The sequence below is a fragment of the Strix aluco genome, chromosome 4 (assembly GCF_031877795.1).
Source record: "Strix aluco isolate bStrAlu1 chromosome 4, bStrAlu1.hap1, whole genome shotgun sequence".
In the NCBI taxonomy this organism is placed as follows: domain Eukaryota; kingdom Metazoa; phylum Chordata; class Aves; order Strigiformes; family Strigidae; genus Strix; species Strix aluco.
Window position 1 is genome coordinate 123364408 of NC_133934.1, and position 17676 is coordinate 123382083.

The 17676-nt window shown below is 43.1% G+C and overlaps 1 protein-coding gene across 3 annotated transcripts in view; it reads left to right on the forward strand.

Annotated features, from left to right (window-relative positions):
* SYT16 (synaptotagmin 16) overlaps window positions 1-14403 on the forward strand; it is a 72515-nt gene extending 58112 nt beyond the window's left edge. For 2 of the 3 annotated variants that reach the window (XM_074821615.1, XM_074821613.1), the window contains one exon: window positions 11720-14403. In XM_074821615.1, coding sequence (XP_074677716.1) covers window positions 11720-12033 — 314 coding nt within the window. In that variant the 3' untranslated portion in view covers window positions 12034-14403. Of the gene's footprint in view, window positions 1-2261; window positions 2385-11719 lie in introns of those variants that run through there. The other variant, XM_074821614.1, reaches the window with a different exon arrangement.
* Window positions 14404-17676: the final 3273 nt, after the last annotated feature.

Genomic DNA, 17676 nt, shown 5'->3' on the forward strand with positions numbered 1-17676 from the left:
GAATATGTGTACTGGTAAATTTTACAGTGTAATTGGAAGCAATCCTATGAAGACACAGTTGACGGGACAGTAACACCTGAATGTCTCTTTTATTGCACATACCTTTACAACATCTGATTATGGCAAAAGTGCTATTATACCCAAAGCACAGAGTAATTCTCAGCAGATCCATAAAAAGAAAGAAGTGCTTTTCAAGTGATTATATGTTACCATGTGACCTGCAGAGGCCCTGCCTTGTGCTATTAAGTGTTTCCCAGGGCTATACTTTCTTTAGTCCCCTTGCTGTGCTGCTGAGTGCTAGGTGACCTCATGCTTTGGCCCTTTGGGGATCCTGCTGCTGTGAATTCTCTGCTGCCACACAAAAAAATCTTCTGCAGAAAGATTTGAAAGTTGTTCTGGGTTGCAACAGTTGAGTTCCCTTCCTCCGATACCTAAAGGGAAAAAATGGAAATTGCCTTATAGTAGGCTTAGTTAGTCCCAGACCTGTAGTTAGTCCTTGAGATGGGCGGTGGATGGATAGTATAATGCCCACAACATAGATGGGGTCATGCAGCCACAGTGCATGGTGTTATCTACTTTGCTGCTGGTGTGCCTCATTCAGGGGGATGAATGGCAGTGCCATCTCGTATTGTACTTTTGCCTCCTGTCTGAAACCAGCAGCTAATGACAATGTGAAAAAACATTTTTTTGTTTGTCGGTGTGTTTGCTTTTTGAGATGTGGTTGCCAAAGGTTATTACCTTTGACAGTTCCTTGCATTCACTGGATTTGACATAGTATCTCCAGCTTGCAGAATGCTGATTGCTTTCGCCAGTTGTTGTGCTCTTTGGCCCAGAGCTAGCAAAATATTTATGTGATATTTCAGTATATGGATGGGAAAACTTAAGTTTCCACTAAGCTATACTTCAGTATATTATAGAAATAATCTGTGTCGTCAGTCAGCCCCTCGAAAATTAAGGGCAAGTCTATGAAATGGTAAAACCTATGACTCCAGTCTGTGTAGCCCTAGCTAGTCTTACATTAGCTGTGGTAACATAGGTCTCCATGACAGTTACTTAAAGACATGTTCTTGTTTGCATGTACACGCTTTATTAAAACTTTTCAAGTTGGGACCTTTTTACTAACTTAAAGCAAAGGTGGACTAAGACAAGAGTCTTACTACATGCTCTAACAAGCAAGCTTGCCTGTGTTTATATATGCTGTAGTATAGATACATCCCAAAGCTTTATTCTCAGAAATGAAATTAAAGTAGTCCCAATATAGGTCCGAGTTAATTAGCTGCAGTTTTTTCTGGCACGTTTTCATTTATCTACCTGTGGTATCGAAGTTTTGTCTCTTAGCTGCCTGAAGATCAGGATTATGTTGCACTTCTGTTCTTAAATCAGGTCCTGAACAAGTTGTCTTGTGTCTGGATGGGTCAGGCATCTGTAATACCCCACTCTTTTCTGGTAAATGACATGTCTTCACTGCAGAGAACTCAGATGCTTGCTTTCCAGCTTACTACCTGCAATATCATCACCAAATTACTGACATTTTTTGGTATTCTAACAAATGTCTTTCTAGGTGCATGTGGTATAGTTCTGTGTGTTGCGGTAAACTGAGCAACCCTAAAACTCATTGTCTGTGAGTGCTGGGGAGTTGTGTCTGTCCTGGGCCTCTGGTGGGATGGGGTTTGGCAGATTAGCCATGTGTGCATGGGTTAGCTTTCAGCATGGGAAAGTTTAGCTGCCTTGATTAGACATCCCATTCAGCTTTTTATCTGGCGGGAGCACAGGAGTGCCGTAGCTTAGTTGGCAGCATCTTTAAATCTGACAAACATTTTGTGTTTGTTGATGAGATGAGAACAGGAGCAGGATATGGGAAAAGGAGGGATTCTTTGAGGGACCTTTCATTTTAAATTCTGCCTGAATTTTCCCTTTCTGTGTTTGTAGGACTTCAGATAAACCTAGTTTAATCAGTTTGATAAGCTGGCCAAAGTCTCCTGTCAGCCACCCAAACTAATAGTCCTGACATTGTTTCGTGATAGTTCTTCCACCTTTGCTATTAAGGCTATCTTGAGTTGCTTTTTTTGTGTCCTTTCTGTATCCAGATGTACTTTAGCATTGTCAGACCAGTATCTCTCAGTGTGAGATCAGTTTTTAGGTGAAACGTGGAAATTCATAAATGATTACAGGCAAATTCTGAACCTATGGCAATCTGCTTCTTTTATTCCAAGTCACATTGTTGTTTCTACATTCTGCATTGTTCTTCTGTGCCTATAAAGTTCCCAGTACTGTGGTGAGAAAAGGAGAACCCAGTGAAGCAGAAGCTGAAAGAAGTTGAAGGAAGAAAACCAGCCCTTTTCTCAGATGCTGGAGTAGCATTTCACTGATAACTCCTGCAGGCACAGCAGAGGAGTGCTGTGAAGTCCGATCGTTACTGTCTGAAACATGCTGGTGGCTGAATGAGATGTTCGATAAGTCCTTCACTAGGTGAAAACTAAAACTGCTATCTCCCTTTCTGGAGGGTGAGCAAATAGCCCTTGTGTTTTCTCAAATATGCCCTATCTGCGGTTCTGTTGTTTGAGCCTCAGAGGGAGTGATTTATTTCTTTAAAGTATCATGGGGATTTCAGATATAATAGCGCTTCAGGACACTTAAATACCAAGCCCAAACTGCTATTCAGGGCAGCCATTTATGGTAAGACTGAGAGAAGTCAATGGACAGAATCCATCTCCATTCCCAGCCCTGCATGCACAGAGCCTATACAATACCCATATGTGGTCCTGTTGCAGCACAGTGGCTTTAGTATTGTCTGCTGCTGACAGCTGCAGCTACGGGGAATGGCAGGAGAGCCTTGCACTACAGCAAGTTCTCCAGCTGTGCTTTTTGCCCACCTTGACCCTCTTGTCTGCCACCTGCGGTCCTGCACAGGTGAGCTCAGCATCTCCCATGCTGTACATGCTCTGTCCTTGGCATCCTTGCACAGGGATTTTATTGTGTGCAGAAAGAACTGGACTGGGGCACTGGTGATTTTAGATGTTAAAGACTGCAGAGGCTAAACCAGATGGTTTTCTGGAGAAGGAAAGGAAGATTGAGCACATGTCAGTTTTTCCTGGGCACACCTTCTTCTTCACTTAAACCTTTAAACTGAGTCAGGTAAATATCAAAGTCATGGGTGCTTACATGAGTAATAACTGGGTTATAAAACATCTGGACAGCTTACAGAGACTTAAATCTTGCAGGAAGTATCTTCTCTTCAGGTCACATATGTGGGATTTAAGAATAGTCTGGTCAAGAGTAAGTGTCCAGCTATTGTTCTGAGGAACATGCTGAGTTATAGGCCTGAGTCTCCAATCCCTGATCACACACATAGATCCATTATCACTCAGAGCACTTAAGGGCACTCAAGAGTGTGCCTGCAGCTTTGGACCATAAATTATCAGTGTGTGCCAAAAAGCCTCATGCAGAAAAGCATCTACAGTTTTGTCAGATGTGGACACCCTTGGTATTTTAGTGCTAATGGCTTGTGTGCTTTCGTTCTTGTAAAAATCATTAACCTGTGCTAGCATTTTGTAGGGGTTCATATTTTGGTCTGTGGTATTGTATCTTCTAAGAACAAAACCCTGTGTGTTCATTTAAAGGATGTTTACTATAAAAAAGTAACAAGAGAAGCCTACACCACTGGCAGACATGTCTTTAAAAATTTATAACCAGTTACATACTATGAGCATGGTAGTAGTGCCTTTGGATTGTAGTGATGGACCAGGAATTATTTGTGCTAGTCAGTGTATAAACACGCAACAGAGAGATGGTCTCTGCTCACATGATGTTTAACCTTCATCAGCTGCTCTGCTGGGTGCAGCTCTCTCTCCTCTAATCCAGCCTTCGTTCTTTCCACTTTTGCATGTCTTTTGGGGTTTATGTCTGTGTGTAATGCAATTTGAGGACTATTGTAAAGATATTCCCTTGCCTAAGAAAAGTCCTCCAAGCTTTTCAGCAGCTGTGGAATTAATCACACATAATAATTATATCCATACATGATCATTATTATACCAGCAGCATATTAACCCCATTAAACAAATACAATAGCATTAACACTAGAAAAGACAGGAGGAAGAGGACAAGCTATCAGGATTTCTACTGGCAACAGGAGAAATTCTTGAAGTAAAGACTTATCTGAAAACAAATATCTACCTGAGTCACAGATGATAATACCAAGAAGTACAGAAGATGCTCCTGTAGAAAAATTAGGATCCTTCCACAGTATTTGTTGCTCTGGTATCAGAGTGCTTGAAAGCCATTAGTGATTTTATTTTATCAGTTTGTGAGGGAGGGAGGGAATATTATTATCCCTGTTTCATTCCTGGAGAACTGAGGCACAGGTTAGTTTCTTTAATTGTTAATTTCTTTAATTCTCCCAATCAGACCAGGAGACTGAGTAAAAAAAAAAAACTTTTTACCTGCATATCTTGCTCTGAACAGGGAACTTGCTTGAGCTCCTAAAGCTTTGAAATTCATGCTTCTGTCTCATCAGTAATAGAAGGGGGATCTGTTCTAGGGCAAGCTAGGGTGAATTCAGCCCTCCAAAGAGCTTGGTTAACAGAGCAGTAGAGGTACTGGGCAGCTACTGGCTGCTGAGTACTTGCCAGTCAGTCACAGGAAGCTTGTACAAGACCACCTCTCCTTCTGCAGCTTTTTGTTGCTCATCCTTGAATATATCTTGAATAAACTTACAATAAGATCAGCTGAGAAATTTTTGTACAGGGTGGTAAAGATGAGACCAGATGCAGGGACCCCCAGAAGGATGTCTCAGTACTGAGCAGCTGGGCAGTGAGGTGGAAGATGAAGTGCAGATGAATGTAAGGTATTGCGTGGGCACAGGGGTGGAATTCAAATTTAATCTGGGTGGACTCAGAGCCACTTGAGAGTGAAATATTAGGCTTATAGTTAATAGCTCCAGGAAAATGTCCACTCAAGGGTCAGCAGTATCAGTGGAAAAAAAAAAAAATTAAAGGTTAGAAATATACAGAGGACAAAATGAAAAATTGATACTTGACTGTAAATATAGTCACTGGTGTAATGAATACTGTGTACAGTTGTGGCTCTCTCTATTCAAACAGAATACGGCAGAACTGGAAAGATGTGGTGAGGAGTGTTGGAGACAATCAGGGGTATGCGAACAGCTTCCAGTGAGCAGCAGCTGAATAGACTGTGCCTCCTACGATGCTATGACAAAGTGAGACGGGGAATGATTTCACAGAGGTCTATGAAATCATAAGTGTTGTTGAGAAAAAAAATTGGCAGCAGTTATTCGTTGTCTCTCCTGATACAAAACCAAAGGATCATAAAATGAAGCAAGGAGGGGGCGGGTCCTGAAGAGGAGACAGCTTTTCACTTATGCTGTCTAGTTCCTCACTACAGAACATCATGGATGCCAGAAGCCTACTTGAGTTTGGTACAGCACAGCACAAGTTCATGAAGAAATATCCACTGGGGACCATTAAATGCAAACACAGTGCCTCTGTCTGAGAAATTTCTTGAGTCACAAATTGCTGGAGACTGGGAGAGTATTTGGGAGAGAGTCAGCATAAGCCATATTTGCCATATTTTTATAGATTTGCTAAGGCATGTGGTATTGGGTACTGTTGGGTGGATGGACTGGCTCGGTACAGCTCTTCCCACCACATGTGAGATCTGGGACTGATTAGGCTCAGAAAAGCATGTCACAGAATAATGGACTTTCAAGCAGTGATTGTGGGATTTTGTGGGGGATGTTCCATGATAACTAGACATCCAGTGATAACATGCAGTTATCCAGTAATGTTTTCAATAGTTTTATATTTCTAAAAGATCTATGAAAAGTATAATCCATGTTAAACTTGCTGGGTGTAAAAATTAAGATATTTCTGAATCAAAGGAGTGCATTTGAAGTGGAATATATGGTGATGCATCTCCCACTTCCAAAACAAGCAGAAGCCAAAGCCATTGTTTCCAGGGTAGTACTCTCCTAATTCCAAATTTCAGTTGGATCTCAATGCGTACTGCAAATCTGCAGTGACTCTACAGAGCAGTGTTTGCAGGAGATCTGATGACAAGCTCTGTAATAAAGCCATGCCTGTGGGCACCACTGCTGGAGGTGAGAAAAGCCAGGCTTAAGCATCGCTTACATCATGCTGCTGCCATTGCTGAGAAGGTGTGCATTCATGTTCCCACTCCTTTTCTGAGGCAGCAGCAATGCATAAAGCCCAATGTATGTTGTGGAAAGTGTTGAAATGCCCTTATTAGAGGAGAGTCACTTTGTGCCTCTGGGGAGGTGTCTGTGTTCTGCTTTAGTTGTGTAAGCCCAGACTAAAGCTGCACCTCCTCAGGACTGGAGAGTGCAGGCCAGTGGTAAACTGGCTTCACAGTCTGACACTTGTCCTAGGTGAGGGCTGACGCTGTAAAATGGAGTGGACATGGGGTGTTGTGGCAGCAGAGGAGGATCACCAAGGAACTGAGCTCGGAGGCTCTCTGGAAACAACTTTCCTTCCCCATAGACCTGCGCATTGCTTCCCGGGCGCCCTCATCTCCTGCCTCTCCACAGCCAGTCCTTGCATGAAACAAGTCACTGATGCTGGCAATTCCCTCCCCTCAGGCCAAAGAGTGCTTCCTGGGAGCACTGCACTCCTTTCTGCTGTATTTTAAATTAAAGGTGCTGCTGGTCTGTCCTCTGATGACTCACATGTCATGAAGATTGCCAGATCCCAGCCTCTCCCTTGTGTGAGAGCTGCCAGCCACGGGAGAGGGGACCTGAGCAGCAGAGACTCGGTGGAATAGGGGGAGAAAAGTTGACTCCTCAGCAATGTAGTAGGCAGCTCTCAGCTCTTGTATGATTTAAAGAGTAGGCCACAAGCTGCCTCTGGCCTAATCCAGATTTTCACAATGTGGGGTTGGGAATAAAAGCTTGGGTCTAATTCTCCTCCCTGCTCTTTTCCCAAATCCAGCTGCAGTGAGCCAGGTTCAGAGTATTTCTGCCCCACTGCTGATTTAACAGGGAAGTAAAGCAGTGACTAATGGTCTTCTGGGTCTCAAACTGAGGCCTCGCGTTGAGCTGCAATGTACAGAGTGGCACAGAGTTGAGCTCTGGGGCTGCTTTGCCATGCAATGCTGCCATTTATTATGTAGGCTAAGAGCGTGGGCATGCCAGCTGGGTGAAATTAAGCTCTAGGCCCAAGGCTTTATTTTACTGCGGCTGTTATTAGTCTGGATTGCAGCATGCTGACATGGTTATACTGCTTTTGGAAATGAGCTAGCTTGCCTGGAGCGCGGGTGGGAAAGTCCGTACGGCACTCTGTTGTATCCTGCAGTCCACAGACCTGAGGGGTCAGGAGTCTTTGGTTGTTTATTTCCTTTCTAAATATAAATTCAAGCAGGGACTAGATGCTTTTGTATTTGCAGTGTTTTTCTTCACAGGTCAGCTTTATTAATAATAGTGGAGCTTAGGGTAAATGCAAGCAGAATGTATGCTATGGTCCCTGCTCTAAAAACGGGAATGTATAAATTATAGTTGATTATTCCCCTGAGTTGTCATTATCAGTTAGTTCCCTTAGAGGGATGATGACAGAAATGGGTCATTAGAAGAACTGCAGATAAACTGATTGCCTTTGCAGATGAGCTCTCAAGAGGTGTTTTATGGTTGGGGCAGTGTTGATGGAGACAGAGCAGTCTGCATAAGAAGAGGTTTGGCCAAACCTCTGGAATAAGATTATGCAGCACCAGCCCAAAATATGTCTGGCTTCTTGCAGCATTCCTTGATTTAGTGTTTTTTCACTCTGGTATTAAATGCAGAGGTGTTGATATTTTACGTATACCTGAACATTGTTCAGTCCACTCATACCAGAGATGAAAGATGAGTTTAAATTAAAGATGATCTGTAGCAAGAACTTCTGTTCCAAAGCGTATATGGAAAGGAGAATCTGGTGGATGCGGTGCTAAAATTGGTCTCAGCAAAATTAGACTTTGTTCTTACTTCTTTACAGACTTTTGTGTAACTGTGGGCAAGCTGCAGTTTCAGACACCCCCAGATATTAAGAGGTCTCGTTCTTCATGTCAGTGAGATAGGTGCCTAAATAGAAGGTGAGCACTTAGGCATTTTAAAGAATATAAGCCTTAATCTCTCCTCCTTTTGTGCTTGACAGAGGTGGCATGAAAGTAAATACACTGAAGAGCATAGAGTGCTGAGATACCACAGTAATGAGGCCATTACTGAATCTGAGCATGTAATTAGATGGAAAATGTTTGCCTTCAAAATGAATAGATGCTCTCACACATACATTCTTCAGTAAATTTTCAAGTTCATCCTTGCTGTAGTTCCACTAATTTCATATCCAGGGATGGATTTTCTTTGGCAAAGCCAACCAGAGGAGAGAGCTTTCCATCTCAGAGGACCCAACTGGACCACAAGGAGAACTACAAAGTGTTTCCTGACAAGACACCTAAAAAGATGCTGCAAGGAGCACAATGCAGTAAGGGCAAACCACGATTTTAAATTGTAGTTAGTGAAACAGAATAACAGCTCAGCCTCATACGTACCAGTTCTGCAAAGCAAATTTCAGATGCTAAATATATTATCCACACCTACTCTTTTATTTCTGTTCAGGCAAGCTTGATTCTTTTGGCTGGTAAAATACACTCAGTAGAATAAATTTGAGAAGAATTAGCAGCCTGTTTTAGTTGTCACTTGCACTGGTTTTGTGCCTGTGTTTACATGGGTATGAATAGGGCTCCTGGTATTAGCTCTGCCCTGAGCATAGGCTCCTTCCAGCCTGCAGAATTCCCACCAACCTTAGTACTCTATAGACAAGGCCTTGGTGCAGAATTAAGTAGCAGATCTGATGTGTATTAAAGAAAAAGCCTAATTTTCTGACTTTGATCTCTGTTGGGTTTAAGTCATTGGTTATGCAATGCTTGGTTTTTTTTAAAACCAGATATATTACTCCACACTTGCAAAAGTTGAGTCCTCAGTCAGGGATGTGACATCCTAGAGTATAAGAACGCAAGAAACTCATCCATTCATTGCCTGGAAAATTAACTGGGACACCCTGAAACAGCATCCTATGAGGTGTTTAACTGTGGCACTTGCTTTAGTGTTAAAACCTAAATCATCTGTAATGGTAGCATTGTCTACTAGATCGCTGCTGAATTATGCCATATGCTTCTTTGGTGGCACTGATTATAAATTGGTTGACTCCTTTGGGGACTGCTCAAATGAATGTACCTGCAGTTAGGTGTGATGAATCCCACCTGAGCTGCCAATACTGGTGGCAGTCAGAAGGAAGGATGGTAGGAAGGTTTACTGAGAGGAAAATCTAGACCTCAGTCCTCTCCCCATCTTCTCAGAAAAAGAGATACAGGCATGTGTGGATGACCTTTCCCTCAAGTAGCTTGGGAATATAAGCTAAAAAAGTACTTAATCTGCTGTTAGTTATGTTGCACCTTGCCATGCTCAGGTGGGATAGCAGTGAGGGTGTTTGTACTGACTGCATACTGCTTCTCCGCTCTGCCCATCCCCTGCCCCAGCCCAGCAGGGAAAACCCTCCCAGGAGCTGCCAAGGGGTTCAGGGGCAGGACCTTTCCAGTGCTGCTCCATGACCCAGCTCTGCCCTTGCACAGCACCTACTGTGGCCCCAATCAAATGCCTTCACCCTCAGCAAAGCAGTTCTCAGAGGGTAGTGGGGAAAGCGATATGACACCAAGGACATATTTAGAGAAAAATGGAGGTATTGGGCCAGGAGCAAATAGAGAAGGTCTCATCTCCGTGAGTTCCTAGGTCTCAGCAATCACCTCTCTTGTGTGTCAGCAGAAATGAGTACCTTCAGCTTTTTGCCTGTAAATGGGATTGGCTTGGAAGGTGTACAGAAATTGTGTAGAAGATGTAAGTGTTCAATCCGAAAGAAAGAAAAAATTTAAAATTCAAACAGGGAATTGTACTAATTAGCTGCTTGTTTGTATTTAAAAATCAGCCTGGCAGAGATTTTTAACTATTTTGAAATCCCCTCCTCACAAAAAAAAAAAAAAAGGGTGAATACATTAAAAACCTCCATAAAACCCCTATTGCCCACTTATCTTTATTTCCAGGGAGTTTCCTGCAGCCTCAGACCAGCAGCCTTCCACATGAGGAATGCTTCAGTGCACGTTATGCTTTGTCAGTGCAAAGCAAAGTGACATCTCTACGAGTACTGCAAGAGATTGTGTCTGGTTGTTGCCTTGCGTGGTTTCACGTTGAGTCGAGCTAGAAGAGAGAGTCCTGTCTTGGGCTTTGTGTTTCTGATGGGTCTGAAGTTGTGACAGATTTCAGTCCCTCAGCATCACTAACATTAAATATTACTGTGGGAATTAGTCCACTTCTTGATAAAGCAGTTCTTTCCTTCTCAGATACAATCAGGAAACTATTTCATGTCAGAGCTCTGCTTTTCTGTCTAGAGTAGGTCTGTGTTGGCAAGGTCTACTTCATCTCCAGTGTTATGCTGGGAGCCAAGCTGGCACCCCCAGCTAATGATTGGACTGAACTTTCCCCACAGTAACTTGATAGCTGTACAGCTGTGCAGGCTCACAATTTGCTCCTCGATTGTCAGTCTCCTGACAGCTTTTTCAGTGGAACAGTTTGAGAGGAGCGGAAAGCCCGGCTTTGGAGACACAGAAGTGTTTTCACACCTGAAGTGTAATTTCACACCTTGTGTTGCTCAGTAGATAAGTGCATAAAATAGCACGTCAAACGGGAACAGAAGAGGATAGACATGCTGTAGACAAGAGACGGAGGCTTGTTATTTATTTCCTATCTTCAGCACACTCTGAAATAATATTCACTTGCAGAAACCCAGGCACAGATTTTGCAGGGGTTAGGAGGGGACTTTTCTAGCCAAGTGGTCTGTTACTGTCATGTGCAGAGTGAGGTGAAAACTTAGACACAGAGCTCTGCCTAGAGACTACAGTATTAATGACCACATAACAGAGGTGAACAAATTAATACAGGAGACGGCAAGAGTTTTAAGGGTGAATTTACGGGAACGCTGACTTGGACCATCCCTTCCCTGTATCTACTAAGCATTTTTACTCCTTGTATGGTCTTAAATAGTGAATAAAATTGACCTTGAGTCCACCAAAAAAGTAAGATGAGAATTTTGAAAAAGCCTTGAAACTGTCATGTGAGATCAAATCATTTCACTGTCTATGCAGGTTTCCTTTCCTTCTGTTTCAGGACCTTTTTGTTTGCTATCTCAAATAACAGGTCATAGAGTCATTCTTTCAATGGAGAGTGATGGAGAGGCAAGTGCAGCCAAGGGAAGCATTGGTACGACAGCCCCAATGAAGCTTGATTGTGAGGGAGAAAAAGGGAAGGTGGCGATGTGGAGAATCCATAGAGATGGTCATAGTTGCAGTTAGTATTAGACATGTTTGCTAGGCTTGGGAAACAAATTTCCTGCTCTTTCCAAAAGAGTAGGGCTGAAACATGCATCAGTTTCCTTCATTTTTCTCCCTAGCTGAATATGAGGAAATCCAAGGGGTGCTTTCACCTGCTGTTTCTCCTACTATGGGTTTTACTAAGGAGACAGTCCAGCCCTCATCTGTTACTCAGGGCAGAAAAACCTGCTCTACTTGGAGTTTTTTTGGGTGGTTTTTGACCACTTGGGGCTTTCGTTTAGTCTTGTCAAACATATTATTTGTCTGTGCCAAACATATTATTTCCTCTTTTTCGTCCTAGACACCTATGGAAAGCTCTGCCTGCTGAACTCTGTAGGTCAGGAGATGTCTCGCTGCAAGACCTCCATCCGCCGAGGACAACCCAACCCTGTCTACAAGGAAACTTTCATCTTCCAGGTTGCCCTCTTCCAGCTCTCTGATGTCACACTAATGATCTCCATATACAACAAACGCAGCATGAAGCGCAAAGAGATGATCGGCTGGATTTCTATGGGTCAGAACAGCAGCGGAGAGGAAGAGCAGAGTCATTGGCAGGAAATGAAGGAGTCGAAAGGGACACAGGTCTGCAGGTGGCACACGCTACTGGAGTCCTAGTGGTTACCATGGCAGCCTGCGGGTCCTGGGACTATGGGCTGTCTTCCCTTGTCCTCAGTCAGCAGAAAACAGCTATCTGATGGCAAGCATCATGCTCTGACAGGTCACGTACACTTTAACCTGACTTTTCAGTGTCAGCAGTCATGGGTATTAAAGGTGGCAAGGCCTGCGAAGCAAGTTTAGTTCTTGTCTTTCCAGGTTGTCCCGCATCTTTTACATCCAAGTAATTAATCCTAGGAAAAACCAGTGAGAATACCTACAAAACCCTTTCCTTGGTCATTGTCTTGCTCATTTTGTCATAGGCTTGATCATGGCAGACTGATTTTGATGCTGTTTTCTTCTGGGGTAAACTCTCTCTTCCCTTCCTCCCCTTATTTATATTAATGAAGTTTGCAAATATTCTTCACACGCAGATAGCTCACAGAAAGGCTAACCTGCATGCAGATCACGTTCTTTCCCTTTTATTATTGTGTTTCTAAGTCCTAGAAATAAGCATTTGATACCACTGCAGAGTGGATGATATATTTTTCAGCAGCATGGGAAAGCACTCTTGAATTCTCTGTCAACTTTTAAGTGCCTAGACATTACTACTGTTTTCCTGTACTAAAAATTGATATTAGGACTAAACACTACCAGTATTTTTAATTAGGCATCCTGTGCACTTGTTAGCCTGCATTGCCATAGGTTTGCACGATAGATAACTAGCATCACTTTTATATTGCAATTATACAACGCATGTTTAGATGCTTACTTGAAGTTCATGGCTTCTGTCATCACGAATACCAAAAAAGACCAGAACAAGCTGCACATCCACCTTTGTGCCTGAGTCACTCTTCTGCATCACTGTTTTGCCCATGTGTTACTTTGTTTTTTTAAAAGTAAGGTTCATTCAGGAAAGCTTTTCTGTGAGGATTACACAGGAAGGCTTTAGATCCATGGTTTCTCTGTGATTCAGTTAAGCACAACTCAGTTTGCTGAGGGCTATTCTTCAAATGTGCTATTCTGTAATATCTTCTTGGGATATGAGAGGGGACTGGTTTTGGCACGCTGAGCAGTAGAGGATGCCAGACCATGTCACCTCATCTTTGGGGCGAACTCTCCTGCAGGCAAGGAATAGGATCTGGGGGACCTTCTAAAGGGGCTGCTGGCTCTGCTGAACTAACACCAGAGAAAAGTATTACGCTTCCTGCCTCTAACTGAAAACACTACAAGGAGCAGTCTTGCTGGATGAGGCGATGACACTTTTATGTAGTTACTTTTCAGACTATATTTTCATTTTCCATTTTAATCTTTTTTCCCGTCTCTGCGAGTTGAAGTTGTGGAGACAATGGATAGGGGACGTGTCTTAGTCTGCTACTTGACTATTGAAAGTTTAGTGGTTGTTAGCTGTTGCGATGCTGTGTGCAGAGGTTGTTCATCCTCTAGTGTAGTGTTGGTATGTAGGCAGTAAGGTGCTGAGATCTTCAAATCCTATCAGCTGCCCAATCTCCTGCTCTCTGCGCTCTCTAGGAGAGGACTGGCATTTCTCCATTCCTGCTGATAGCAAGACACAGGAAATATTTTGCTGAAAAGGTTTGTCTGTATTGAATCACTTCATGTTTTGTTTTTGTCATTTACTGAGACCTGACACCAAATTCTGCCTCATACTGCACCACAGCCATCTCCTTCCCTTCAACGGTGCTGTGCAAATCTAACCAGTGCAATTTTTGGCACTAGCTATTTGACCAAAATTGAGCCTCGGTGCTGGTTTGCATCACGTCCAGGCTAGCCAGACCCTGCAGGGCAGTGGTGTGATACACACAGGTTATCACTTGGTATCCTACGCACAGGCTTTGGCTGTCCTCATGAGGCAGACAGAATAATCTGCATGTAGAAGGACTTCTGGTATAGGTGAGACAAATTATTCTACATGGTTTTATATATTCTTATCACTTACCCGTCTGAGCATCATTTTTCCGGTAAGACTCGTGGGTATGCTATGCAGGAGGGTTGTCCTCCACTGCCTAGACAAGCTGGCATAATACCTGCTTTGCACTACTGGGGCTTTGTATCACAAAGTAGGATCTAACCCAAATACAGCTCAGCAAGCAAATACATTTTTGACTGCACTGTTAATGCTGTTGTATTACCAATGTGAGAGAAAATGAGCAGTAACCAGCAGAATAGAAATGTTTTTTTATCATGTACTTTTCTTCTGGAAAAAAAAGTAGAGGAAACAGCCCAATTCAAAAGGTGCATTTGCTGATTTCAGTTGTTTTCTAATCTCTGCATCTTTTTTCCTGAACTACGTAAAATGTGTATACAAGTGTTTATAAGTAATCTTATTATCTGGGATGTGTATGTATAATAAACTTACTGAGATTCTCTTCATGACTTCTTGAACCTTTAAAGTGTTGCTTATGCTTAATGATTAGCTAAGGGAAAAGTGTATGTTGATAATATGTTTCAGCAGTGAACTGGAGATAACCCAGATTTATAACAGTGTGATTGAAAAAAAATTCTTGGAAAAGATAATTTTAAAAAGCAATGAAGTAAACTGATTTTGGACTTCCATGCCATTTTCACATCAAGATCTTTTCTGATGATCCAGCGTTAAGGGAGTTGAGTATTCAGAGTATTGGAAGTCCAAGGAAAGCAAGTGAAAATAGGTTACTTAGTGTAAGTTAATATCTGAGCACATGTTAAAACTTTGCTCTCAGATGGAAGCAGGTTGCTGCATTTGGCCTGATGTTTCACCAGAAAAATTTGACAGGGAGGGAAAAGGGGTGAGGCAAGGGGAGCACTCTATTTTTGGAGCTGTGGCTAAACCTGTTGTCACATCCACATCGAGCAGTACATTTGTGAGGTTCGTTAAATTCAGAAGCAATGGAGGAATTTAGGAATCTTGGAATGAACACAATGCTGGGGATGCTCATGCTCGCTCACTGTTTTGGGGAATTTTTGTTGCCTTTGCAGTTTATTTTTCTTTTCAGTATTGACGGTCTGTGAACTGAAGGCTTTGTAGCAGCTCCCCTGTATTCCAGATCTCCCATAATTCTTCCCATTGACAGATTGAATTAGTCATTGCTAATATTGATACAGGCTGGGCTTGTGCTCATGGTCTTTCTTATGCAAATACCACTGCCCTTCAGTCGCTGCTTTAACCCCTTGTTTCCTTTAGAAATGGCTGACAAGACTGAATTTCCAGAAAGATTTCCATTCCTTGGGAGTCTTGACTTGCAGTTGGCTTTGAGTTGGCAGTGGTTGGTAGACTTGGGACCCTGCACTCCACTGACCTCCACCCACATGGATGCTGATGACTGATCTCTGTTTCTGTGGGGCTCCAAGAGGGGAGAAGAGCTGTGGGATGTTCAGCGAGCAGGAAGGCAATGGCTGACCTGGTTCTGGGAATGCTTGGGTGCTTGCAAGTCCAGATTATGGAAGTTTCCTAATATACTCATGTTTTCTAAGATAATTCATCCCCTTTTAACACCACTGTCTGGAATCCCCTTGTAGCTTACTTGAATTTTAAAAAAAGCCTGAAAACCCACAAAACCATTGTGTGAGAAGGAACTAACTGCACTGGCATAAGCCCAGAATGTTGTGGGCAAGTGCTCTGGGTGCATCTCTATCTTGAACAGTGTCGTTCAGCTAGTTGCAGCCTGTTCCTTCCTTGGTGTCTCTCCAGCCAGCACACCCCTGTCCTGCTAGGTTCTGTGCTGTTATTTTATTTTTTGTTTTTAATGTGTATCAACAACAGAGCAGAATGATCTCACCACGTTTATATTCCCTGTAATAATGCTGACTTTCAACTGATGCCCACAGAAATGAGTACCTCTTTTAGTCCACTGAGCTACAGCTATAGCTTACTGAAGTGCCCGTTTGTAAAGGCTTTAGTCTGCTATGTCGTTTGATTTGTTTGGGTTCCCTTTTTACCTGTGTCTTTAATTACCTGGACCCTGGCTGTGGGCTGCTCGCTCCTGTCGCTCTGGCTTGTCTGTGTTTCCCTTGCAGGGTAATACGAGTTATGCGGCTCCTGGGGCACACAGACAATACCTGGATGTATTTTTAGCGGCTGAAGATCCTGAGAAGTTATTTGGTGCTTTACATAGTCGACTGATCTTCAGTCATGAATGTCTTTAGATGTTCTTGGACACACAGAACCAAAGGCTGCCAGCCGCTATTGATCATTTCTTCAGCATAAAACCTAAGGTGGCAGCTTGGCAGAGGAGCAGGCATTTCCTCTGGTGGCAGTTCATTTTCTCCTTCAGTTGAAGCTGGCGGTGACCTTGGAGCTAGTGTGCCTGCAGAGCTTTCTTTCCACTCCCATATTTATCATCATCTTTAATCTGTATGATCACTGCACTTCATCTCGCTGCCTCTCAGCTGCCTTCTGCCCTTCAGCACAAAAGATGGACAGAAAGGCTGAGCAAAGAATATGGCCTTCCCTATCGCATTATCCCCAGGCTGAAGGGGAGCTGACTCCTGCAGGGGTCATCTTAAAGTTATGATGCTCATTATCAAGACCTTGCCTCCCTGATCTCTAGTCCGCTGGTGGAGTTTGAAGCTTGTTGGTTGGGCTGTGATACTTTAGTAATTACATAGTGACATCGTTCACCTCAACGTGGACTGAGTTAATGACAGAGGAAACAACCTGTTCTGTATTTGCTTTCTACTTTTTTTTCATAAGCATCGTGTTCTGTAAAAGGACAACAGAGCCTGAAGGAATTAGTATGCAGGAGCATCCGCTTTCTGTTTAAAATGTACTAAGTGTGATGTTTGCAACTATGGTTTGAGGGGAAAAAAACCCAACAGCCAGGGTTTGTAGAAGAGCTCACATTTGAATGAGGCAGGTTTTTCTCTTCGGTGTGTGCTACCCCAGCAAATATGTTCTCATACCCCAGGCAGTGATGCTGGCTCCCAACTGATCTGCTTCTGTGATAAAAGCAGCCAGAAGCTGACAGATCCTAAAGCTTGGAAAGACATAAAGGATAATTCAACATAGCTGGTTTGGGTGTTTATTTGGAATCTGGTGCAGATTTAACAAGCTGTCATGCAAGAAATGAAAACCCCAAGCAGTGGCCGGGAAGGTGGTGGGGAGGGAAGGCTCTCGGTGTGCTTGTGCTGCTGTAGAGCTGGGAGTTTACTCACTCTGTACTCCAGAAAGCAGCACAGCTGGGCTGCAGTGGCATCAAGCCTGAGCTGAAACCCAGTGTCTCTGCATGATTCCTTAGCTCCAGATCTGCTGAAGGCATACAGCTTTTTTTTTTTTTTTCTTTTCCTGTTTTTTCAGTGCAGAGTGAGCTCGTGTCTTCCTGCAGCCTACGCTGTAGGCCTTAAGAAATGAATGTGTAAATATTTTGTCTCTCACAGCAGCCCAAGGTCATCTTTCTGGAACAGCAAACAGGCACAGAATCCAAAGAAGATCAGTCTGTCATGTGAGTAAGGTTAGCATCTGCACTTACAAATGACAAAGGCTATTAATCCTCATGCTGTAATCCCCAAGCTGTTTGCCAGCTGGCAGCAGGAAGATGTTCCCGCTCAACCCACACAGCTATCCATGTTTTTTCACCTTTATGAAGCAGATATAGGTCAATACTGTAGCTTGGATAAAGAACTTGGTAGATACCATTCATCTCTTCTAGCGTTACGATCCCTCTCTCC